The 24,923-nt window shown below is 46.0% G+C and overlaps 1 protein-coding gene across 2 annotated transcripts in view; it reads left to right on the forward strand.

Moving 5' to 3' along the window:
- Positions 1-24,923, forward strand: part of CAPZA1 (capping actin protein of muscle Z-line subunit alpha 1) — a 251,517-nt gene that overhangs the window by 149,232 nt on the left and 77,362 nt on the right. Inside the window, exons 9-10 of one of the 2 annotated variants that reach the window (XM_069633326.1) lie at positions 1,044-1,106; positions 9,448-10,414. In XM_069633326.1, the coding sequence (XP_069489427.1) occupies positions 1,044-1,106; positions 9,448-9,588 (204 nt within the window). In that variant the 3' untranslated portion in view covers positions 9,589-10,414. Of the gene's footprint in view, positions 1-1,043; positions 1,107-9,447; positions 10,415-24,923 lie in introns of those variants that run through there. The other variant, XM_069633327.1, reaches the window with a different exon arrangement.

Genomic DNA, 24,923 nt, shown 5'->3' on the forward strand with positions numbered 1-24,923 from the left:
AAGGACAGGGGAGTTTCGGGCCCCTCCCTCGCTTCCTGCCCTTGCAGGCACACTGGAGCCAGAGGCAGGTTTCAGTACTGAAGCCCACCAAAGGCAAAACGAGCAAAGGGTTCAAAACTGGTTTGGCACGCAGAGTAAAACCCAAGAAAGACCTCACAAATGAGAAATGGAAAAAAGACTGGTGCCATTTTGACATACTGATCACTCATTGATGCTATACTGCAGCTAAGGATTCAGCCTGCAGTGGAAAAGCACAATGGTATGAAAAGTAAACCACTGCCACCAGGCATTTAAGGTAGTGAAGGTAACACTCATTTTAGATGAGTGAGTCGGAAAAGGGGCTACTAAGTAACCCCCCCCTCCCCCCCCCCCAACACTCCACATAAGATGGCGTGTGCTGGACCTACAAAACGGTAAGTAAAGTCAATTTCACTTTACTATTCTTGGAAAATTTATCCCACCCAACAAAGAGTATTTAAACCTTAAGAGAAATGTAAAGTATTTCTCTGACACTGCACTGAAGGTGCGTAGTGTCATCATACAAAAGGTAGATGCCTATGGAGTTTGTCAGAATACAAAAACAAAGGAAACACATAATCAAAATCGGATCAAAATACATGTGTGAGAAAAAGGGCTCACTCTACAGGGTTGAAATTGAGAACGGGCTGGGGTCACTAGAATGGAATTAGCACAAAAATGAGAATTCTCCCTAACAGCTTGTATTTGCGTACTTTGCAAGGAGATTTCAACTTTTCTAATTTAATTTTGGACATGGTGCATTGTCAGTTTAGGTTAAGGTATTTACATTTTGTGCTACCGGACTTCTTAAATTTTGAATAATTGCTTAAAATTAATTTTATGCTGCTAACACTGATCTGGCAATGCAGAGGAGTATTGGTGACCTTGCAGTCACAAGAGAGCCAGCGTTATTTTGTATGAATTCTTAAAATTTGGAAATTGGCATACAGGTTGGGTGTGTGTGCTGTAGTTTGTCTAACATTTTACTGAGGGTTGATGTTTGTATTTTTTTAATTTTTTTCTAGAATGAATTTCAAACTGCCAAGGAATTTATTCAAATTATAGAACATGCAGAAAACGAATATCAGGTAAGATAATGCATTCCAGGCTGATTAAAACGCCAAAGTGAAATTTATATTTCGAATGGATTGTGTCCTCCAATGTATTCCACCTCTTTGACATTACATGTCAAAGCGGTGGAATACGTTGGAGGAACATCCAATCGAAAAAGTTATCAGTTGGTAAGTAACTTTCATTTCAGAGCTGAAGGGAGAAACTTCCGTAGAATAGGTCAATAATTGTGTGAACTTCATTTAAAAAACCAAATGATCTGTGTTCAATGCGAATAACGTGTATACGCATACTTGATTAACTTGCTAACCTTCGATGTGGGGGGGTGTGAGGAACTTCACCAATTCTACTATAACTAGAAGCCTATTTATGCAACACACCCATGCCCAGCAAATAGTGCTTCTTTGGTTCGAGCAGTCTGCCCTCCAATCCTTCTAAAATGTATTGAAAATCGAAGCAAGGTAACTAATTTGAAGTGGAATGTCACATGGCTGATGTTAATCAAGAGTGCATCTCAATAGTAAAATGTTCCAACAACATATTCTCCCAAATCTCGCTATTTCAACACAATAGCTAGTGAGATTTTGATCTCTGGGTTAGAGTTCCTGCACCGTCTCCCCATAGGTTACGGGGGAATCTACTCCATGGTTTTTAGTCCGTGTTGTAGGTGAACTCGGAACCCTGCTTGGTTTTTGGTCTATTTCAGGTGGTGACGGAAAATAAATGGCATCTGGTTGAGAGAACTTGAGCCGGGTGAGTTGGGCTGCTGGGGTGGCCAAAGGGAATGGGATTCTAACCCCTTTTGTGGGGGTGGGGGAACTTCAGATGTATAGTTCTCGGGCTCTGGGGGGCAGTCTCTAGTGTTTGCAGAACCACTTCTGGCATCCCCAATTCCAGGGGCTGGCTGGACATTGTCGCCTCTGTGGATGGCTTTGAATCACATTCCGACCTTGTTCTCGTGCGCCTCCTCCGCCTGTTACTCTGGGTGAGAGTGGAGGCCTTGTGCAATGACTGCCTCAAGTTTCTGGATCATCTCCAATACATGCAACCATGAGGTGCCTAGAAAAAGGCAATGAAAATGTGCTGGGCATTGCACCAATTACTACTTTAAGGTGAAATAGGCCATGCTATGCTTACTATTTCTAGTAGAAGGGAGTCGAATCGCTGATTGCTAACCCAGGCATTTCAACACAGTTGTGAAGTAGTTGATGTGAGCCCCGCAGGAAAATGGCTCCAGTGGAGGGCATAGCTTCTGCCACCAACCAGTTAGGACTCGGTTATCTTTTCTTACCCAGTCCTGCTGCCCCTGCCTTTAAGCCTCAGTGCCTCCTCCATCCCTGTCCTTCTGAGTGGACCCCAATAGTCTTTCCTAATGTATCCACACTGTTATTGTATCCCCTTGTTGTAGAGCGCTATTGTTGGCTGAAGTAGTTACATAAAAGCCAGCACATACGCACAGCCCAGTGATCACAGGGTGAAAGATCCAATGGACTCGGAATGACTAACCAGATTTAGGTAAATGAAACTCCCTGATTAAAGACACAATACTTTGAAGAGCCGACATGGACTGCATTTTTTGTTTAACCTACCCATATATTAAGCGGATGGGCCTTCGGCGGGTGGTTGCAGTTTTGCAGTGATGCCACTGGTTTGTATTGATATATTGCAATGGGGCTGCAAGCATGAACTGTTTCTGAAAGATGGTCCCCCTTTTGCATGTGACCGGTAATTAAAGATGCTATTGGAGATTTCTGCGGGCAGAACCCATATATCTACACTTGGGATTGTGTATTGTTAAATATTGAAACTCCCTCTGTTCCAGCCCTCGCCTTCCCCACAGACCTTGATCTATGAGCTTCAGAGTAAAGGCTGTGTCATTCGTACATGATGCTTACTAGGGTACTTGTATTTAGTCTAGTCTCTCATTTGTGGACTTCACCTCACTACGCACGTGATCGCAAATGGAGTTGGTTGGTGGCAGAGGAGGAATGTGCGTGCGTGGGTGGTGGGAAACGTGTGCATTGGGAACAATCTACATTTGATCGTTTCAAGTTGATTAGTATAATGGCTGCTATTCAGGCATACGAATGGGCTCGAGGCAGGGGTGCCGTATACGCAGGTGCTCCGGGGCCCGGGCACCCGCCGGCCGGCAGAATGAAGTCGTGGCTGAGCCCCTTCCCACCCCCCTCTGGGCCGCAGAGAAGAGACGCAGTATGGCTGGCCCTTGTTCCATCCATACTGTCTCTCTCTCTGTGGCGGCCTGGCTGAACGCCGGGTAAAAAACGATGTTTACAAATTGAGGGACAATGCAAAGCAGGAGGCTCTTGTTTTTGCATCTGTCCCTCAAGTTCTAAAAATCGTTTTGGGTTGGGTGTATTTGTACATCTGTGCACCCCTCTCGCAAAGAGGGGTGCACAGATGTAGAGTTACACCCAACCCAAAACAATTTGTATAAATTGAGGGACAGATGCAAAGCGAGAGCCTCTGTCCCTCAATTTATAAAAAATCTTTTTGGGTTCGGTGTACCGCTACATCTCTGCACCCCTCTTGCCACGAGGGGTGCACAGATGTACAAATACACTCAAACCAAATCTGTGCATATCTGTGCACTCCTCTTGCATTGCATCTGCGGCGGGAGGGGGCCGGGAGGGGGCAGGGAGAGGGCAAATGAGACTGCATGTCTCTGAGGGTGCATGTGGTGAGGGTGAATGCTATGGCTGGGGAACGGAGGCCTTGAGGGAGGGAACTCCCCTGAATTCTAAGGAAGGAAATAGCGCGAGAAGGGGGGGGGGTTAGGTGGGGATTACCTTCTTGGGGGGATTTAGCAGGGGAGGGGCAGTAGAATGTGATAATTCAGCATTTTGAAGACCACACAAATTGACCGAAATAAATCGGTCTTTTTTGTACTCAAAATGCAGAATTATCACACAACCCAGTATGAACCTTGCCATACTGTTGACCTTGTTCAGTGTAATAGCATTCAATGGGACAGTACTTGCAGGGCCTAATGGTGCATAGCTAATGGGCTTCTATATTTTTAAAGAGAACGTAACAGCCCTTCTTAGCAGGGCTGTGCAATCTATATGAGCCAGCACTTTCTAGTAGAGCTGTCATATTTGAAATGGGGCAGTGCTGGTGGTACTCAGTTAGCTTGCTATACTCTTGATGGAGTAGTACTGTTTCCCGACAGGGCTTCTATAATTGTTGAATCTTCTCAGCGGTAATACTATGCTTTTGTTGAGGTAATGCTAGTTCATCTTAGAAGGGCTGCTATACTTTTGATGAGACAACATCAGCACTTCTCAGATGAGCTGCTACACTCTTTTTGACAAGGCCCAGCACTTCTCATCTGATTTATTTTTATTGGTTATTTATAATGCGCGTAATACCCAGAGGTTTCTAAGCGCGGACCGAGAGATCGAATCTGTGTTGCGCGGACCGAGGGATCGAACCTGTGTTGCTCCGTGTCGTCTTGCTTCCAAGGCGAGCATGTTACCCCTGAGCTATCCTCCCGAGACTCTGAAGATCTGAAGTACATTTAATGATACAGAACCAGAACTATTGAGCAAGTCTGATATCATCAGAATAACACTGCCGTGGTTATACAAGAGCTAATTTATTTAAAGGGATAGAATTACTGAGAATGTAGCAGAACTATTCAATAACCCAAAGTGTTGAAGCATAGTTCATGTGAAAATACTACACTTCTCACTGTTGGGACAGTACTGACACTTCTCACAGAGGCTTCTACACCTTTTATGGGGCAGCACTGATCCAGCCTACTGGACAGCTTCACTTTTAATGGCACCTCTCAATAGGGCTGCTATACTACAATAGGAAATGAGCAACACTACCCTGCAGGGAATTGCATACTCTTTAGTTTATTTATACTGCGCGCCAAACCCTGAGGTAACTGCGCACCGGAGACTTGGAGTACGTTACACCAAGAATATGGACATACAGATATAACAGTAAGAGCATGTGTCGCACATAAGAGGAGTAAAACATTGGTTGGTGAATCAAACGGAGGGGGCAGTCTTGTTGGCGAGCCAGGACTTCATTTTTGCTCTGAACGTCCAGCAGGATGGATCAGCTCCAAGGTTCAGGGGTGTAGCGTTCCACAGTTTGGCAGCGAGGACTGGGAAACTTGAACTGCCTGCTTTTTTAAGGGCAAATTTAGGGATGTCTAGGCAGTGAGAATACAGCGTTCTGGTGGGTCTGGTTGATGTGCGTTTGTTGAACTTGACTGTCAGATACTTGGGGGGGGGGGGGGGGGGAGAGGCGGCTGGGGCATCATTGGAAAGGCATTTGTGGACTATAATGAGAGATCTTAATGTGATTCGGTCTCTAACCGGGAGCCAATGGGCATCTTGCCTGTAGCTGGATATGTGAGAGTGCCGCGGGATACTCGAGGCCGCTCTCAAGGCAGTGATCTCGTTGTTAAGGCATAGGCCATGTTATGCCATCCAATTTTGGATTTCCAGGTAGAGGTTGTTAATTTGTGCGGAATCCTCTACATAGTATCCCGATAGGGAGATAACCTGGGTATCGTCAGCATAATTAGTGTATGTGACACCCAGATTGTCCAGGCAGTCGAACAATAGCTTTGTGAAGATATTGTATAAGGTCGGCGAGGCGCACAAGCCTTGTGGGACGCCGCAGAGGATGGGGATGGGGTGAGCTGAGGCCCCTGGCTAGAAAATGCAGCTGAGGCTGCCAAATGTTCTGTGAAGATCTGGTGGTCTGAGATCGAAGGCTGCCGAGAGGTCGAGCAGCAAGAGAATGGCTAGATTTCCCTTGTCCTTTGCCTCGTCCATCTGGATTTTTAGGTCCAGAAGGGCTCTCTCTGTTCCATGCCTTGGCCTAAAACCAGATTGTCTCAGGCCCAGGAGGTTTTCTTCTAAGTGCGTCTGGATTTGCAGATAAGCCACCCTTTCTAGGATCTTCAGGATCTAAGGTACTGTGGTGATGGGCCTGAAATTGGTAGGGATGTTAGGATCTAGTCATTTTTTTAGGAGAGGCATGACTCAAGCCTCCTTGAGGCTACTAGGGACTGAGCTTGATTTGAAGGTGTTGATTAGGGCTGTAATGAACGTGGCCAAATCATTGGTGCCTTCCTGAATGATGGTAGCTGGGCAGGAATCCCCTTCGCATCTGGAAGGTTTGAGGCCTTTTCTTTCGTTGAGACTGGGGTGAAGGAGAAGGGAGGACAGATGGGCGTTTTAGTATAAGGTGGTAGATGGTTTGCTCTTAAGCCTAGGGTGGATTTTTTCAGTTCTATTTTAGATTTAGCATGGTAATTTTGTCTGCCAATGCTTTTTGGATTCTCTCGCACCAGTCTGCATCTTTCACGCAGGTTTCTGAGGGTGGTGAGGGGGACTCTAGTTCCCTTAGGATGGTGAAGAGCTTCTTTGTTCTTGATTTGGCATTGTCAATTCTAGTGTCATGTCTTTTTTTTTTTTAGCTCTGAGGATAGCGGTTTTGTAGGTGGTGGATGCTACCGTAAAACACGTTCTGTTGGCCATTGTGGGTTTTTCTTCAGGTAGTTTCCGCCATGCGTTTGGCATTTCGCAGTATTTTGAGCTCGGGAATGAGCCATTTTTCAGGTGGGCTGTTGGTTTAGCTTTAGTAAGTTTGATAGGTGTGAAAATGTCTATGGCTGATTCAAGAGTTTTGTTGTAAAGGTCAGCGAGGTTGATCACATCTAGGTTCGTGTAATTAGCAGGGGTCAGGATGTTGTGGATTAGTGGGCGGAGGTTTTGCAGAGTGATACGGTTATTCCTAGAGAGGGTTTGCAGGATGATGGCCGGTGCTTTAATAGGCAGCGTTTCCCCTTGGATGGAGGAGATGATGACTTGGTGGTCTGACCAGTCAATTGATTCATTTTTGAGAATGGTAGTCGAACAGTTGTGATCAGCTAGCCAGTCCAGGGTTCTGCCTTTGTTGGGAGTTGGGTCTGAAAACCTGTACGTGAACCCAAGTTGGGAGATGGTGTTTTCCAGGGAAAGCCCATTGGCATCGTTCGGGTCACCAAGGCCTGGGTTTTGATCCCCCAGTAGAATAATTTGAGATACTGGTTTAGTGTTTGTGGTCAAGAGGTCGGGTATCTCTTCCTCGAAGGATGAGAGCTGTCCAGGGGGTCTGTAGATGAGGTGCATAAGGATGGTTTGTGCTTTGGACGGTTGGAACTTAACTGATAGGAGTTCAATGGAATGGAGGCTGGGTGAAGGTGTAGCTCTGAGGCCAAGGGATGGTTTGGCGATAAAGGCCACTCCTCCTTTACCAGATGATCTATCGTTCCTTAGTATTGAGTAACCCTCAGGGATGGCGAGAGAGAGAGGACTGGGCCTGCTGCTGCCCGGTTTCGGTGACTTCTAGGAAGTGGAGATTGTTGGCGGAGATAAGTTCAGCAATATCAAGTGCATGCGCGACCAGTGACCGGGCATTGATGAGAGCACCTTTGATCCGGGGGTGATCAGCAGTGCTGATGGTGGTTGTTGGAGTGTTGTCCAAGATGATCATGGGGCTGGCTAGTGGCAGTTTGGGGTGGGAATAGAGAGTGGGGAGTTTTTTTATTGGAGGACCTAGTCGAAAGGAATCGGGAGCCGAGTCTACAATTTCTGTCCTTCACTGGGCATGGGTGCCAAGGTGAAGGTGGTGCAGCAAAGCAGCGGATCCATTCTATGGGGCTGAGGGGATGGTTTGCCCTAGGTGCCTCAATGTGGCTTTCGCAGGCCGCGATCATGGTGAAGGTACGGTGAGGGAGAGCTAGCGCGGGGTAAGATGGAGAGATGAGGTTGAATACGTGGAGTATTAAGGCAGTGGTTAGCGCGTATCTGAGAGGGGCTGCCATGTACACTTTGGGTTCAGGGGTACGATCTGGCTGTACCCTATGGACAAATCTAGTTACAGTGGTGGGGCACAGGTGAATGCAGTATGTAGGGCTGGGTTCGTTCAAGTGGTAATAGTACTAAGGTAAATGCAGCGGCTAGGCAAGTGGTAAAAGTACTGAGGTAAATGCAGTGGTTAGGCATGTGGTAATAGTACACAGGTAAATGCAGTGGTTAGGCATGTGGTAATAGTACACAGGTAAATGCAGTGGCTAGGCAGTGGTAATAGAACTCGGGTAAATGCAATGGCTAGGCAGTGGTAATAGTACACAGGTGAATGCAGTGGCTAGGCAGTGGTAATAGTACACAGGTAAATGCAGTGGCTAGGCAGTGGTAATATTACACAGGTAAATGCAATGGCTAGGCAGTGGTAATAGGACACAGGTGAATGCACTGGTAATAGTACACAGGTAAATGCAATGGCTAGGCAAGTGGTAATAGTACTCAGGTAAATGAGGCTGAGGTATGGAGCAATGCAGAAGACAATGGGATCAGTGGTCGCTAAGCTAAATTGGGCAAAGTACGTGGCTGTTGTTGGAGAGGGGCGGTAAGATGTATGCACGTTAATGGGTGCATAGCCAGGATAGGACATGGGTCTGTGGACCAGGTAACATCATTCTATGGGCTGCTTCTGTGAGGGTGGGGGGGGGGTTTGAGGGTAACTCACCCGATCTGAAGTAATGTTAGTGTGGATAGGTCTGCAGTAGAGTTGCTTAGAGGTAACAAAGGGGGAGTTGGCACTGGATGCCACCGAAGCAGCACTTCACCCACCACAGCTGCTTTATTTTTAATGGCAGTGTTTGTGTACTTCTAAGCCACTCTGCTTTACATTTAAACAGCCTTGGCCAGAGTTGCTCACTGAAGTGAGCATGTGATCCGGGATCTGCAGCCCACACACACGCGCAGGGGATTCCCATGCTCCCACTTGTGAAATTTGCACCAAATTAGTGAGATTGTGCTCCAAGGTAGGAGGCACACGCACAGGCTGGCTTTGCTCTGAGGTTTGACACACTCACAGGATGGGCTGGCATTTCGTTCTCCCATCCTACTTGTGTTGCTCTGCCTTGTGAGGGCTACTACAACCTGGATGATTAGAGGGGTGGAGTAGGGACAGTGATGGCATACTGGAATGCACCTGGAAGGCTTAAACCTCCTTGTTGAATTTAGTATATGCAGTACATGCTAGCCAATGTTTCCACTGTTCTGCACTCCACCCCCCTTGCACCAAGTTGGCGACTACATGCAAATGCGGTCATATGACTGCCGGTGATGTCACTTCCTGTGTTTGGGCACCTCCTGGGAAATTCATAAATCGGCTCCCCTGGCTCTGGGGAGTTTTTAAAAAGTAATTGTTATTGACGCACATGAAGTTGCTTGTGATACAGGATTCAATATGTGCAAATTCTTGGGACTCGTTTCTCCACTGCAGAGGTTTGAATTACTTTTGGTCTCCCCTTCCCTCTTCCAGACTGCCATCAGCGAGAATTACCAGACCATGTCTGACACCACGTTCAAAGCCTTACGCCGACAGCTGCCAGTCACCCGCACCAAGATTGACTGGAACAAGATTCTCAGTTACAAAATTGGCAAAGAAATGCAGAATGCCTAAAGAGAGGAAATGTATAAACATGTTAGTGTGCAAAAAGAAAATATCAGTGCGCTCTTATGACAAGTAGGTTGTTGCAGGAGAAAGTTTATATAAAGTGCGGTATTTTTGCTAGGGCTTTGAAAGTGAACCTATTTTCTAACCTTTTGAAGCACAGATAGTCCCTCAGTCTATTGTGTTTCGAGACCTTTGCCATAGAACTTTTTGTTGTGACTGCACTTGGGCACAGGAGGTGATAACTGAGCCACAGAAACTGTGTGAAATGTTAATGTCATTGTTACAGTTCGAAAATGTACTAGCAGTGAAAGCCCTCGTCGCCTGTAGACTGGCAACGGTTCCATGCCTTGTTCCCAGCCACCAACGGGCCTTCCTGCTTCTGCGACTATGTACACATGCCAAACTATGAAATGTACTGCAACCGCCATCACACAGCCAGCCCATAGTGATATATTCGACAGTGAGAGAACATCCATTTCCGGTAAAAATCCCGTTATGAGTACAATTTCTTGAGGCATTTTTATTTAATTCAAAGACTCGAGCGATGCCTCTGTTCTTTTGCTTTGTCTCCCATTTTGGTGGTAAAATTATCTCGACATTTGCATTTTTATGAAGAAATAAAACATTAAAGGTATTTTTTATATTCTAAGACGGTTCATGTAAAATGGGTGCGCGCATCTTGTAAAGTGAGCCAGAAACTGAGAATGCAGATGTCTGCCGAGAATGGATCTATCGTGCTTTGCTTTGTCACAAGTTACAACGGTTTGTACCACAAGTGTATGAACAAAAAAATGTAAAAATCCTAAATAAAGATTTGCACCAAAGTAAAAAATGCATTTTGTGAAACTTTCATTCCATTCTGCTTTATCTGTACCATTCTACCGCACAGGTTTAACATTTCCTTTCAGAGGGCATTGGCTTAACACTGCCTTTTATGATTGAAAAGCCACCTCCAGCCATGTTTTTCTTGAAGACCAAATCTTGCAGGGGGGGTGGCGCGAGTGAAAACATAAACCAGGGACGAGGATAGGACAGAGCAAAATATCAATCGGATAGTGGAGTAAGTGCTAAACTAAGGATGGCGGAGGTGATGGAAATTTGTTGTAGTGTTGTCCGTGAGGGTAGAGAGGGGGAAGCAGGGTGATGGAGTAGCGTAGAGTGCTAGGAAACTAGTTCTTCAGAAAGGAGTGGGGCTTTGGGGTTGAATTTAAATCGTGGTACGGTTGAAGTTGTAGGGAGAGGAAGGTCATTCCAGAGTAGGGGAACGACTAACGGAAATGGGGCGCGCAGGGGCTCGAGTGGTGGTAAATAGGTGAGCCAAGTATGATCCTATCCAGCAAGGAGGACAGTAGGGAGTGTGATGAGCAGATGGATAGGATGGGGTGAGTCCATGGATAGTTTTGAAGGTAACTTTATACTTAGCCCTTAGTTTCATTGGCTGGCTATCTATGAAACTGCGCAGAGGAGGTAGAGGTTAAGCGAGAAAGGGCAAAAATGGGCAGACCACAAAGTTGAGGCTTTGTCCAGCGATGAAAAAGCAGTTTTGAAGGCCAGAGAGGAAACTAGCGCAGTAGTCTGATCTACAGACAGGACTAAGGCAGAGATTAGCTGTTTATTGAAAAGGAGGATTTGTCCGACATTGTGGAGGTTGAGTCTGCCTGAAGTGGCAGATTGGGAGATGAAGCACGAGAAGTTGTGTGGTGGGTCGACGATGACACCAAAGTTATAAGTGGAAGCAGAGTAAGGAAGCTAGTCTGAGAAGGGGAAGAGATGGCCTGTTTGGATGAAAGTAGAGAACTTCGGTCTTAGTGGAGTTGAACGTGAGCGAGTGAGACGTCAGCCAATACTCAATGGTGGAGAGAGTGACATTTTTAAGAGTTTGGTGGATAAGGAATGAAAGGAGAAGACGACCTGATTGTTATCAGTCGAGAGCTGATGGGAGAAGCGTAAGAGATAAGGGTGCCAAGAGTAGAAGTATAGTGAAGAGCAGTGAACCAAGTACAGACCATTGGGAGCCCCATCAGTAATGGGGTAAAGAAGGGGGGGTGTAAGGCTGTCCCAGGACACCTGAAAGTGTCTGGTGCTGAGGTATGGCGCAAACCAAGCGAGGGCCTCATCCCTGATGCCGAGGAGAGATCCTGTAGAGAGGTCAGAATGGTTGACTGTATGGAAGGTAGTAGAGATGTTGAAGAGTAAGAATAGATGCATGATGAGCGGAAGAGATGAAATTGCTGACTTTGAGGATTGCTGTCTAGGTAGACTGCAGAGGACAGAAGCCGGGTTGAAGAGGGTCCCGGAGGTTGTGTCAAGGAACTCAGTGAGTTGATTGAGCACTACTCACTCTAGGACTTTGGAATAGTGTGGTAGAAGAGAGGGTGGAAATTGACATGACATTTGGGATCTAGATTGTAACGAGGGATGGCAGTAGTGTTTGATGGGATGAGGGGAAAGTGGCATGGTCAAGAGAGGAGTTGAAAAGGGAAGCAGGCTGTAGAGCAACACTGGGAGCCATGTGCTTCACAAGGTGTGGGGGCACTGGAAGGGTTGACCTGGAGGAATAGGGCAAGACGCGCATCAGGGTTGGTGGGGCAAGAAGACCTAACAGGAGAGGATGGGAAGAGTGGTGAGAAAAGTGAGCAGGAGGAGGGGATAGAAGGTAAGTAGCAAGGGTATTGTGAAGTGGAAGTGGTATTTTGTATTGTGAAAGCAACGTAGAGGGAGATCATTTGCAGAAAGAGATGGAGGTGAAAGTTGAGAGATTTTTGGAGGTGCCTAGGTTGGGAGGATTGAGAGGAAATGAGATGGTCAGAAGTCACGTTTGGCAGAGTCAAGAGTAAAGAAGTAGTTTTGAAGAGCACAGAGTTGGAGATCAGGAGGAGTGTCTTCAACTTTGCCAACGAAGATAGTGGTGCAGGTCATTGAGGTAGTCTGTTTGGAGGAGGGAAACCTGTGCTTTGTAATAGTTGTAGATGGAGACACGAAGAAGCGGGAGTTGCGATTGAGACAAAGGCAATGGCATGATCGGAGGGAGAAGAAGAGGTCTAGATATTGGAGGCAAAGTTGAGAATAAGGTCAAGGGAGTTTTCATTTGAATGGGTGACAGAAGAGTGAGTGGTAAAGGAGAAGGTTAAAGTCAGTGCAGCAGAAAGAAAGCTTCATTCAAATTGCCAATGACCATGAGGTGGTGATCGGGAGGGAGCGAGTCAAATATTTGGGAGAGGTGATGGAAGAATTAACCTAGCGGACCAGGTGGACTTTAGAGCAGTACTGTACCATAGGGGGGGGCAGTGTTTTTGTGGAGATGTAATTGAATGAGGGAGAAAGGGGAGTAGGAGAGATGGGAAGTTGGATGGGTAAACCGTCCTAAAGCACCAACCCTGCCAGTGTTATTTATATTGCACACTGCTGTCATTTCCATGGTGTCCAGGTACTCTGAACGATCAGGAAAGGGGGTTGGAAGAAGTTAGTTGGTGGGATCGAGAGAGAAAAGCGCATGAGAGCTTTCATATGCTGTATGTAGCTTCAGTATGGAAAAAAGTCGTGTGCTGATTTTATTTTTTGTTGGTAGACATTGTGTGGTGTTTGGTACATGTGTGCCTGCTGTGATTGTGTTTGGTTGGTTTAGATTCATTTTGGGTGTCTGCAGTGGTTGCAGAATCGGAGGGAGGGGTCCAGGTTTCAGTAAGAGGTCGAGAAGCAGACAGAGGAGGAGTAAAGTAGTCTGAGGTAAAGGAGGCTTTATTAGAGCAGAATGTGCATTCCAAAGAGTGAGATGTAGCAGTTTTGCGACGTTGAGTCTGAGAAATGGAGCGGTGCTGGGGGGTAGATGCAAGAAGAGGAAGTGTAATGGGCGCTGGGGTTGGAGTATAGATAATGGGCATGGGAAGGGAGTTGGTTCTGAGCGTAGAGTTTGTCTTCAGATGTGTTGGTCCCCACCAATCCAGACCAGGAAGGAACTTCAGGCCGGTCAGGAAAGTGGTGGTTGGCTTTACCAATGCTGGTTGCTACAACAGTCCTCCCTCTGTATATTAGTCAATTTTTTTGATTTCTCCATTAACTGAGTAAAACACACTGAAAGCATTTCACACACACATTTCTGGTCTGCAGTGGTTATTCAGCTGCTTGGATTTATGATTGAGTATCTGGAGGGGCCCAGGTGCTCTCCCGTTTTCCAGAATTCTAGCTGATGGCGGCAGCCCAGCTCATCAATGGAAGACACCTGTAACAAACAGGTGACAGTTGTCCAATCGTGGACCCCTGCGACCTCAATCTGCCCAGCAACGGTGCATACCCTGGCTGAGTGTGGATTGGTAACAAACCATCCAACCAGATTTTCATCCAGTTCACATATGAGTGAAATCTGAATAATGAGTGGGAACCGCTTATTTCTAAATACTTTATTTAAAAACATTTGCAAACTTTTACATGGGTATTGTAATTTTCGACCCGAAGAGGAAGGGAAATGGCGCAAAAAACGGCCCTTATTTTACATGCAAGGTCCTCAGAAATGCAACGTAGTAAACATAGATCCATGGCTTAGCACTTGAAAAAAGTTGACAATCTGTTCACTGCCATTGCCAATTGCCTGTACCCTGTACATCAAAAAAAGTAGCTGGGATGTTATTTGGAGAAAAGAAAAAGGGACAGTGGCCCTGCATTACTCGCCGAAGGGTGGCTTGTGCTACAATGTTAAAACAATTGAAGACGCATTCCCTGCAGTGGTTGACTTGGGGACTGACTATTGCACCCTAACCAAAATGAGTGAAGCAGGCAGGTGAGTCAGAAGGGACTTGCTCACCCCAAATGCTACCTATGATCCTTTCAAAACTAGACTTTCTTAAGAACCGATATCAGTTAGAATAGTCAGTCTCGATTGGTTATTTCACGATCCTGTGAGGGCGTGTCGGAGCTGTTCCATGTCGTAGGAATAAGGCACATTTTACAGTGCGGCAGGCAGTCTGCCTTGGTGCAAAACATCATTCAACGAATAATGGTATTAAGACGCTTTTTCCCTTATGTGAATACTGTGCAAACATGCGCATGCATCAGAGCAACATTTCTGTGGAATGGCACCAGATCTTAATCTGCTACAGAAACTTTTTTCAGTTGCATTTACAACTTTGCACAGTTATTAGCTCAAGGGAAAAATTGCCATAAACCTATGACCAGGGCTCTGTCTAGATCCATTCAATCTGAAACGCTACACCTCGACTCCTACCCACGCGAGAGGCCACACCGTTGACGCAATATTCAGCACCGCAAACTTATCTACCCAGCCCCCGCACCTTCAGTCATGGACGGATCACTCAGCACTCTGTCTCACCATACCACTCAACACAGTGGTCCGTGGCCTATGCACCACACGTCCACCAGCAACTGCCTCCTCTACTTTCCCACTATGGAACAAAGTGGTAATCACCCCAGATCTTGAATTTTCACTCCAACTCCCTCAACGCACTCTTCCTCGCGGAAGGACCCCAAGCAATAGACTCCTTCGACCTATGGCTTACCAATGCCCTCAAACCCCTCACCCCATCAAAATGTACCTTGCAGAGATCTGGACCAATGTCAAGGTGGTTCACCCCCAATCTCAAACCTCTCAAAACTCTCAAGCACCGTCTGGAACGGGCCTGGAGAGCTGACCCTTCAGCCCAAAACAAAACCACCCTAGCGAGGACGACCAGAATTTACAGATCGGAGATCAGAAAAAGCAAGAAATCATTCTACAGGAACTGAATCCAAAATGCTCGCAACCCAAGTCGGAACTACATAAAATTCTAGCACAATTCAAATCCCCCTCATGCTCTCGCCTGTCCATTCCAAGCTGTCAAGCCTTAGGCGGCACACTCTCGCTCCACTTCTACAATGCCGCCAACGAAAGACACAACACCATCATCGCCAAACTGCAAATCCTACCACCACCGCCCACTGTCCTGCAGCCCCCCACATTCACAATCTTCTTTTGACTCGCTCTCCCATCACACACCAAGAATTACTCTAGCTGGTAGTCAGCTGCCCGTCAGGCTCCCCCGAAGACCCGTGCCCCCCTCAATGCTCAACAAAAATACTAACCTCTACCTGTTCAGGTAAAGTCGCAAGCACAATCCTTAATCACTCACATCAGGATCCTTCCTGAAAACTCCCTAAAAACATCCTACATTAAACCTACTCTTGACCCACTCCTCCCTCAGAACTAGCGACCTATCCCCCATACGAGTTTCATCGCAAAACTGATTGACTGCGCGGCTTACAAACAGCTTGTCCAATTTGCCAAAGCCAACCACCTCCTAGACCCAGCGCAATCAGGTTTCAGACCACTAAGGTGGAAAAGAATCCTCCCTCGTCTCAATCTGATACAACCTCAAAAGAACCGCCAACGCAGTTCCAATCATGCTAGATCTTTCCACAGCCTTCAATACCATTGACCACTCGATTCTATTAGTCAGACTACAAACACTAGGAATGAAAAGCGCAGCCCTTTCGTGGATCTCCTGCTTTATTTCTAACCGGTCGCAAATCATGCACCTCAACTAGTTCACATCTATATCGTGTCCAGTTTGTAAAGGTATCCCCCAAGGAGCGTCCACATCACAGTTAATCTTCAAATTCTAGTTACAACCCATTCCTGCATTCATCCGCTTGTACAACCTTACCTGCTACAACTATGCAGACGATACCCAGATCATCCTCAAAATTCCGAACTCCGAAGGCTCTGGCAGCCCGCACCTGTCATCGTGCCTCTGACATTGATCACTGGATGACGACTAATCACCTCATCTTCAACCCTTGGAAAATTGAAATCCTAGTCTCCGGGAAAACATCATTCCTCCCCAACCAATGCTGTGGCCCAAATCACTAGGACAAGCACCGCTACCCTCTAACGTGGTAAAAAAAACCTTGGATGCAAATTTGACTCAGATTTATCCCTCGCCCAACACACCACCAGTGTATCCAAAACCTGTTTCTTCCTCCTATGTATAGTCGGACGGATTTTCCCCTACCTCACCTAACCCCATCATTTCCCGGCCATCAATTCAATCATCCTTTCCCGCCTAGACTTCTCAAACTGCCTCTACGTAGGAGCCCCAGCATCCCTACTAAGGCAACTCCAAAGAATCCAAAAAGCGCCAGCACGCCTGCTCTTTAACCTGCCCGCCAGAGAGTACATCAGCCCTACCCTGAGAGTCCTCCAGTGGCTCCCTATTGCTCGATGTATCACCTTCAAGCCATGTGTATCAACCATTGCGCAGTCCACAACACTGGCACTGAATTCCCCCGAGACAATATTGTCCCCTACCAACCTTCCAGGAATGTCAGATCTCGCACTGCATTTCGCCTAGTTATCCCACCCCACAGCTCCATAAGACTTGGCGGTTCCTCCCTCTCCTTCCAAGTGCCAATCATCTGGAATTCCCTTCCATTACACATTCGCAAAACGGAAAACCACCTAAAATTCGGGGCGGCCCTTAAAACCTGGCTCTTCCCTATACTCTCCTAATTCACTGCTCCCTGTGAATACACCACTAATAAACTCCCCCGCATCAATTGCAACTCTGGGGCTGGCCGCCCTCGCAGCGGTTTCGTCTGCCACTCCACCATATTACTCAGCAACACTCCCAGCCGACTGGTACTCCAGGTAAGCCAGCAGCTTTCGCTGTGGCACACAACACTTACCCTGCCCCTGCGCACGGCCCACATGAAACACTACTAACAATGGGATAAGTAGCACACCCCCATCACAAAGTAATTCACTGCCACTGTTAACCTGAATCGCTCATTCAGGGAAGCTCTCAGACTAGCAATCCCCCACCACGAAGGTATGCCCAAAACTAGGCACAACAAACCACCAATGTCTATTACCCAATGGAAACCTACTGCACTATAGGCTGAAACCCACAGCACTGTGAAACCTAGGCCTCCCCCACCATGCAGGATTCTCAAATCTAGGTGTAGCCTCCCTCTTGGTTTACTGTATGATTAAACCTCCTGCATTTTGATACCTAATCCAATCGCCTGCTGTACATCATTCTCACTATAGCCTCTGTCTTGGTTTGCCATATGCCTAAACATACTGCACTGTGAAATATAGACCTTTCTCCCACTATATAGGGATTCTAAGTGATCTGACCGCGGCTGGAAAGTTTGCATGCAAAAGGCGCAAACTACCAAAAGTTTGCACCTTGCTCATGCAAACACTTACTACGGGGGCTACAGGGGTTCCCCCGTAAACCCCCGCTCACTATACTGTAAAGTATAGTGAGTGCTGTGTTGCGGGGGGAAGAGGTGCACCCCTGCAGTATTTGGTTTTTTATTTTATTTATTTTTTACGTACCCGCAATGCTACCACCAAGGTTCAAACTTTTGGTGGTATCATTTTTCAGCCATATTGTATGGTCGGACCTTTTTTTTTCGGTCCAATCGTACAATACCCTATATAGGATTCTCAAATATAGGTGTAGGCTCCATATTTGTTTATAATATGCGGATACCTGCTACAGGATGAAAGCTAGGTCCATTGGTATAGGACTCTCAATACTAAACCTTGACATATATTGCCCCAGCTGAGCAATCCCGCAGCCTATGGTATGTATTCTCACAGTGGACACGGGCAAGCATCCACGCACAATAGAATCCGGCTATGGCCAAGCACATCCGGTCTACTTCATAGATAGCCGTCCAGACTGAAACACCCGACGTACCTCAACACCTCTGCCACCAGCATACAGCGACCACCACCCGAAAGGAAACCGGTATAGCTGGCCTCACATAGACTTAACAATAGCAATCTATCTCTAACCCGCAACAGCACCCACCCCTGTGTCTGACCTCTCTTGGGCTTCTCAGTCGAACCTTGCCAGCCACCCAAGTCTGAGAACGGCAACATGCACGCATGCATCTCTAAAGCTAAACTATGGCTTCTTTCCAGATGCTTTGCAACATCAACTTAAACTATACTAATACCCTAATTTTTAGTTGTTTAAATAAAGGTGGAATGTTCTAGACTTGCAGGAATGTAGCATTTAAGGATATTTGGGGACAAGAAGTAAGATTCATATTTTGTCACATGCTTCCCCTACCTCTGTACTAGTAGTGGTTCTCAGCAGTACTCGAAATGGCTGCAGTGTTTAAAAGATAATCCGGAGATTAGGGTCTTGCGGGGTGCATGTCTACTTAAAAAAGCAGTGCTCCCATCCAAGTGCATGGTAGAAAAGGGACGGAAGGAAGGACCAAAAGCAACTTTGTTTTTGCAGTGTTTCAAGGCGTACTCTCCTGTGTTTTTGTTGGTCATGTGATGGCACATTGAGTAAATATTATAATCATAGAAGCAGTGGTGCATCAGTGAATGAACAGAACAGCCAACACGTGTTTCGACTTCAGGGTCTTTATCAAGGCTTTGGCAGTTAGTGAGATGTGATCTTGCCAGAGTGACAATGGAAATTTACATTGTTTGAAGAGCATAGTTTCTTTATAAATATGGTTACATACGTTGGTGTAGAACATGGTTCACAATGATGGGTGCATGTTATTACTTTCCGTGATTCATGTGCATATATTCATACAGGTAGCATTGGTTGTTGCCAATGCCGCGTTGGTGGAAACAGCAGGAGGAGGGAGTGAGGAAAGCAGGGAAGAAAACAGGATTAGCACATGTTTTTTTTTTAGTTTCTGTATTTCCGTTCAGTTGTTGCTGGGTAGGTGATCGTGTGGTGACTAGTATACAATGGTGGTCCAAATGTGTGTTGGGAGCATATGTGTGACATTGTTGAGGGGCTTGATTCGTGTGTCTCTAAATAAATGTGGGCCTTCATCTGACGGGGGTTGAATTGTTGGCCAAAGTGCAAAGGTGCTCTCCATTGGAGGAGTGGTGGCATGCATGACTTATTCAAAATGGTGGGTCTCATGTACAGACTAGGTTAAAGCTGGTCTCTGGGACGTGCCTCTGGACTGAGTGGGTCCCTGTGGGTTTGGGATTTGGGTGATTTTTCTGGGCTGGTGCGTCGATAGGGTCTCTGAATGTTGCAATGTGTGGTCCGCTGCTTGGGGGTTGGTCATACATAATTATACTGGGAAATGTCATCATTGTATGAAGTTAGTCATGTTCGGCATTTAAAGGTATACATAGTTGGATAGCATGTGTACTGGATATTTTAAAATGCGCTCGGCACTCATTTGTGCTGCGAAAGTGGCGAACTGTGAAAGCGTGCAGTGATCTTTGTGTCTAGTTCCGTTTGGGCTGCATTCAGAGGGAACTGCATCTAGAATGAGATGCACGGTACAAGTCTGTAGATGCCTAGCTAATATCCTGTGGTATAAAAACGGTGGCAGAAAGAGCAGTGGCATAATTTCTCCTATAGGAGGATCATCTAGTTCTTCAGGGATGGGAGCTGAAGGTGGGGGGGGGGGCAGTGACGGGTAACAGGTACACGGGGGCTGCTGGAAGAACTTCCGGATGTCTGTGGTTCTCCTGAATGCCATTTGTAGCAGTGGAGTAGATTAACTGATGTTTGGTGACCGAAGTGTGTAAGGTGAGAACGTAGATCTTGAAGGACCAGGATATACCAATTTTATTTGGGTAATGTATGTAAATATTCGCTATGTAAAGCACTTTGGATAAAAGCGCTATATAAATAACAAATTATAATGATATGCACTATCGAAGCTGGTCTTTGGCTTCTGCCCAGCAAAGAGTCTCGCTTAAAGGTAAGAGCTAGCGGAGTATACATAGCTGGGATGGACAGGGTGTCTTATGCCCCGTGGAAAAAGCTGGCACCCCTCTGGATTTAAGGTAGCCTTTTCGGTCTCTAGTTATAGTGTGACGATGGTGGAGCACCGAAATTGTGCTAGATCGAGACTTCATGAATCTGAATGGTTGGTCATGTAGTGGGTCCAGGTTTGGTGATCTTAACCATGGTGGGCGTCATAGGCCATACACAGTCTTCAAGATGGCTTTTTGTTCAATGGGCATCTGCTTCAGATGCCAAAAGTAAGACCAGCGATTGAAGTCCTTGGGGTTTGTATGCCGATTTCTCCGGCAGTGGCTGGTGCAGCCAAGTTCAGAGGTGGCCACGCCAAGGATTCAGGCGGATTTATGGAATCCTACTACAGCTAGTGTGTTTTCTTCTAGGAATTATTTCTTTGACTGTTTTTTTTCTTTAACTTTTAACTAGAAATATATAAAAAGTATAAAAGTTAATTTCTTTGCAGATTCTTGTTCACAAATTCAAAATTAAACCTGAACTCTACACTTTTGTTGCAAATGCACCTTTTACAAAATAAAATCTACTAAATCCCTGCAAATAAAAATATATAATCCACCTACAAATGTGCCCCTCTTCGCTACTATACATTAGCTTTTTTTTCTTTTTTAAGTGATTTTGGTTATTTAAAACCTTTACACTATCATATGAATCACATTTCATTTTATTGAGACCTTAAACGCTTCCAATTTTCACACAATCTAACAGCGAAATTATTGCCATGAAAGAATAAACACTATCCATTGTTGTAAAGACTTTTCCACAAAGCGGTGGGGGGGGCATGCAGCTTACTTTATTATCATGAAATAACCACAACCGCTCCTTTCCACGACTTCACCCCAGCTGGACAAACCCATCTACTGCAAACTAAGTTTAAAAAAAAAATGGTTCCATCTTGGAATTTAAATTATAAAAAAAGCCACATTCAGAATAAATGATATGGCATTTATAGTGCGCCCATACACAAGTGTTTCAAGGAGTGACGAGGCAAGGGAGGGGGAACAGAGGGAAGACTGACAACGATCCTACTAGGCCAGGTGTCATTCAGATCGTGCGTGCATGGGAAGGGGGAGGGGAAAGTGCAGTACATGGGATAAAAGAATACATAAACAATAAGTACGGCCTGTTGGTGGCAAGGGTAAGTGCAGACATCAGGTGTCAAGTGCTGGTAGTGGGACTGTAGGGATACAGAAAAACAATCCCCAGGTGCGGGGGTTGCCAGGAAGGCAGTGCAGGTGTGTGACTGGAGGGGGAGGGGACCTGGGCCCGAGAGATCAGAGGGTGGCCAGGTAACCAGTGCAGTTTCAGCCAGGAAGTCAGCAGGGGAGAGGAGGAGAAAAGGCAGAAGCAAAGAGAGAGGTTTTGAGGTGCTACCGGAACCGGAGATGATTCTCCAAGTTTCAGGAAGGCAGAGAGGCTGTTCCAGAGGGAGGCCCCAGCTGTAGTATCGGTAATGGTAAGAAGACATCTGGGTTCAGGTAAGGCACAGGAGACCAGTATATATAAAAGGAGTGAGTTTATTTATAAGTTACAGAGTTACAGGGCTAGTTATATAGAAAGGGGCAGAGAGCTAAACAGATGACATCCTTTCAGTAAGGTTCTCCCATCCTGTGTTCCCAACTGTAGTTCTTGGAACCTTCAGGTCCCATCACATTCCATATGACATAGCTGTGTTCTACCATCAGCAGCACTGTGTGCACCCCGTGCAAATAGATAAGTACAACACTACACATCTCCCTCTCTTCAATTGAACACCAAACAAAGTATCACAAACCAAGCATTAAAAGAGGCTCTCAAAATTACACACTCCTGCAAATCCGTTAAACCTATACAACATTCACAACCAAGAAAGCGTATCCACATCCACATTCACCTAACTAACAATCAAGTACACAAATCACCACCTGCCTGGGACTGCCACTCCCGGGCCTCACAACTGCCACTTGCAAGCACATACGTTCCTTACCACACTCTCAACCATCAGAGCGTATCTCCTCCCACTCCACCTGCCACATGGAGACAAAGGTCTGCCACACCCAGCACAAACGCGTACTCCCGCAACCATAAGGAACTATCTAACATTCATATGAACCTCTTATATTTTATCCTTGTCAACATTACATTTGCCTCACAACCATAACTGCATAACTACATACACCACCATTCCTCTCCGAAACACCAGTGGTTTGCGCCATCACATATTCACATACACACCCTGCCATAAGAAACAATGAAAAGTGGGAAAATGCAGAAAAGAAAACTCACAAAACAAAGATCACATTAAAACAACGCAGCTGGAAAAGAACGGCGCGAGAAGAGAAAATACACTGCGACAGAGACTGATCAGATCTGAGTCCAAGTGCAAAAGATCTTTTAAAACAAAATTGTTTTGAATGCAGCCAAAAAAATGAAAGCATCCAAGGTTTAAAAAACATGTTAGGCCAAGGAATCTAAACCGGTAAAATATTCATATGCATGCCATAAGTAATATGCCCAAAAAATTGTATACATACCACGCAACATCTGTGTCACATTTAACCATAGGGCTCTCTCATTTAACATGAAATCACTCATTATTTTCACTCATGTATTACTTGACATCAGAACGATGCTGTGCCAAAAATATTATACTATAACATGGCAACAGAACGATGCTGTGCCACTTAAATTATACTTATTCCAATTCACATCTTGGATAATATATTATTAAAGAACATATTTCCCCTTGGAAATAACACATTTAAAATATAAATATGCATTGCAAACATATATGAAATACAGCATTTGAAAACCTGAAAATCCTATAATATTGTTAAACACTACACGCAGGAAAAAACATTTTTTTTCTTTGTGTTTGTTGGTTAGGTTGTTGGTGTGATATAGTGTTATGCATAAATACACCCACTCATCCTCATATAGTAAGTGCATCACCTTTGAAATATTAGCACTTACCAATATGCGATCCACTTCATAACAATACGTCATGACAGTATTAGCAATTGTTTAACCATCATAATAATAAAATCCAACAGAAATAAAGGATGTCCGAAAGGATGTCATCTGTTTTTTCTCCAGTGGGTCCTTTCATATTGGGATGAACAGGCCAAGTATATGAGCTTAGCTGGAGCCAGAAAACACCTGTTCATCCCATCCTCGTCGCCATTTGTAGTATCGGGAATGGTAAGAAGACATCTGGGTTCAGGTAAGGCACAGGAGACCAGTATATATAAAAGGAGTGAGTTTATTTATAAGTTACAGAGTTACAGGGCTAGTTATATAGAAAGGGGCAGAGAGCTAAACAGATGACATCATTTCAGTAAGGTTCTCCCATCCTGTGTTCCCAAATGTAGTTCTTGGAACCTTCAGGTCCCATCACATTCCATATGACATAGCTGTGTTCTACCATCAGCAGCACTGTGTGCACCCAGTGCAAATAGATAAGTACAACACTACACCAGCCAAAGAAGGAGATCTACCACCAACTCGTAGCTTGGAGAAGCGACTGACCCTGAGGGAGTTGGAGGCAGATGAGCGAAGAGCTCGAGAAGGAAGATATTTAGGGAGCCAGAGTTGAAGGTATTGAGGCCCCAGGCCCCCAGAAGGCCTTGTGGACAATGCAGAGGGTTTGGAACTTAACCCTTGCAGCCACTGGGAGCCAGTGCAGAGATGTCAGTCCTGGAGAGATACGATCCCTTGGCTTGAGGCCAAGGAAAAGTCTTGCAGTCCTGTTCTGGATGAGTTGCAGAGGGCGGATAGTAGAAGCGGGCAGATTTAGAAAGAAGCTGTTGCAATAGTCCAGCCTAGAGAGAACCAGAGCTCTGGAGACGGTGAGCTTCTGGGGGAAGGAAAGGAAGAATACCTCTGAGGAGGTGCAGCTGGTAATGTGACTTCTTGGAGACAGAGATGTGAGGAGAGTGTGGAGTCGAAGATGACCCTGAGGTTTTTAGCCTCACATGTGGGAGCAGGAAGAGGGCCAAGCGAGGCCAGCCAGAGAGTGACAGGAAAGGAGGGAGTGGGTTTTCCGATGAGTCTCGGTCTTACTGGCATTAAGGCAGAGATAATTGGCAGCACACCACTCCTGGATGGCTGGCAGTCAGCCATCTCTCCTCCCTCTCTCCTCTCTGAGGGTAGCCTGAAAATGAGCGAGTGTCATCCGCATAGCCCTGGAAGTTGGGGCAGAGTGCGGCAATGCAGTGGGTAAGAAGTGCCAGGTATTGGTTGAACAGCCAGGGAGAGAGGTGAGACCCCTGGGGAACACCACAGGTAGAGATAGAGGAGAGGAAGGACCCAAGTTAAACATGGGAGGGTCAATCAGAGAGGAAAGAAGTTGGCCACGCCAGGGCCTGACCTTTGATACCCAAGTTATCACGGAGACGGTTGAGCGGGATGGCATGGTTGACCGTGTCAAAGGCAGACGAGAGATCAAGTTAGATGAGGACACTGGGGGTGTTGTAATCAAGGTTGGAGAGCAGGTCTTCACAGATGTTCAGGAGAGCAGTGTCCCTGCTTCTGGCAGCTCTGAAGCCAGACTGATGATCATGGAGACAACCAACAGATTCAGTGTGAAGATTGAGCTGGGAGATG

The sequence above is a fragment of the Ambystoma mexicanum genome, chromosome 13 (genome assembly GCF_040938575.1).
Source record: "Ambystoma mexicanum isolate Mex_15411 chromosome 13, UKY_AmexF1_1, whole genome shotgun sequence".
NCBI classification, from domain to species: domain Eukaryota; kingdom Metazoa; phylum Chordata; class Amphibia; order Caudata; family Ambystomatidae; genus Ambystoma; species Ambystoma mexicanum.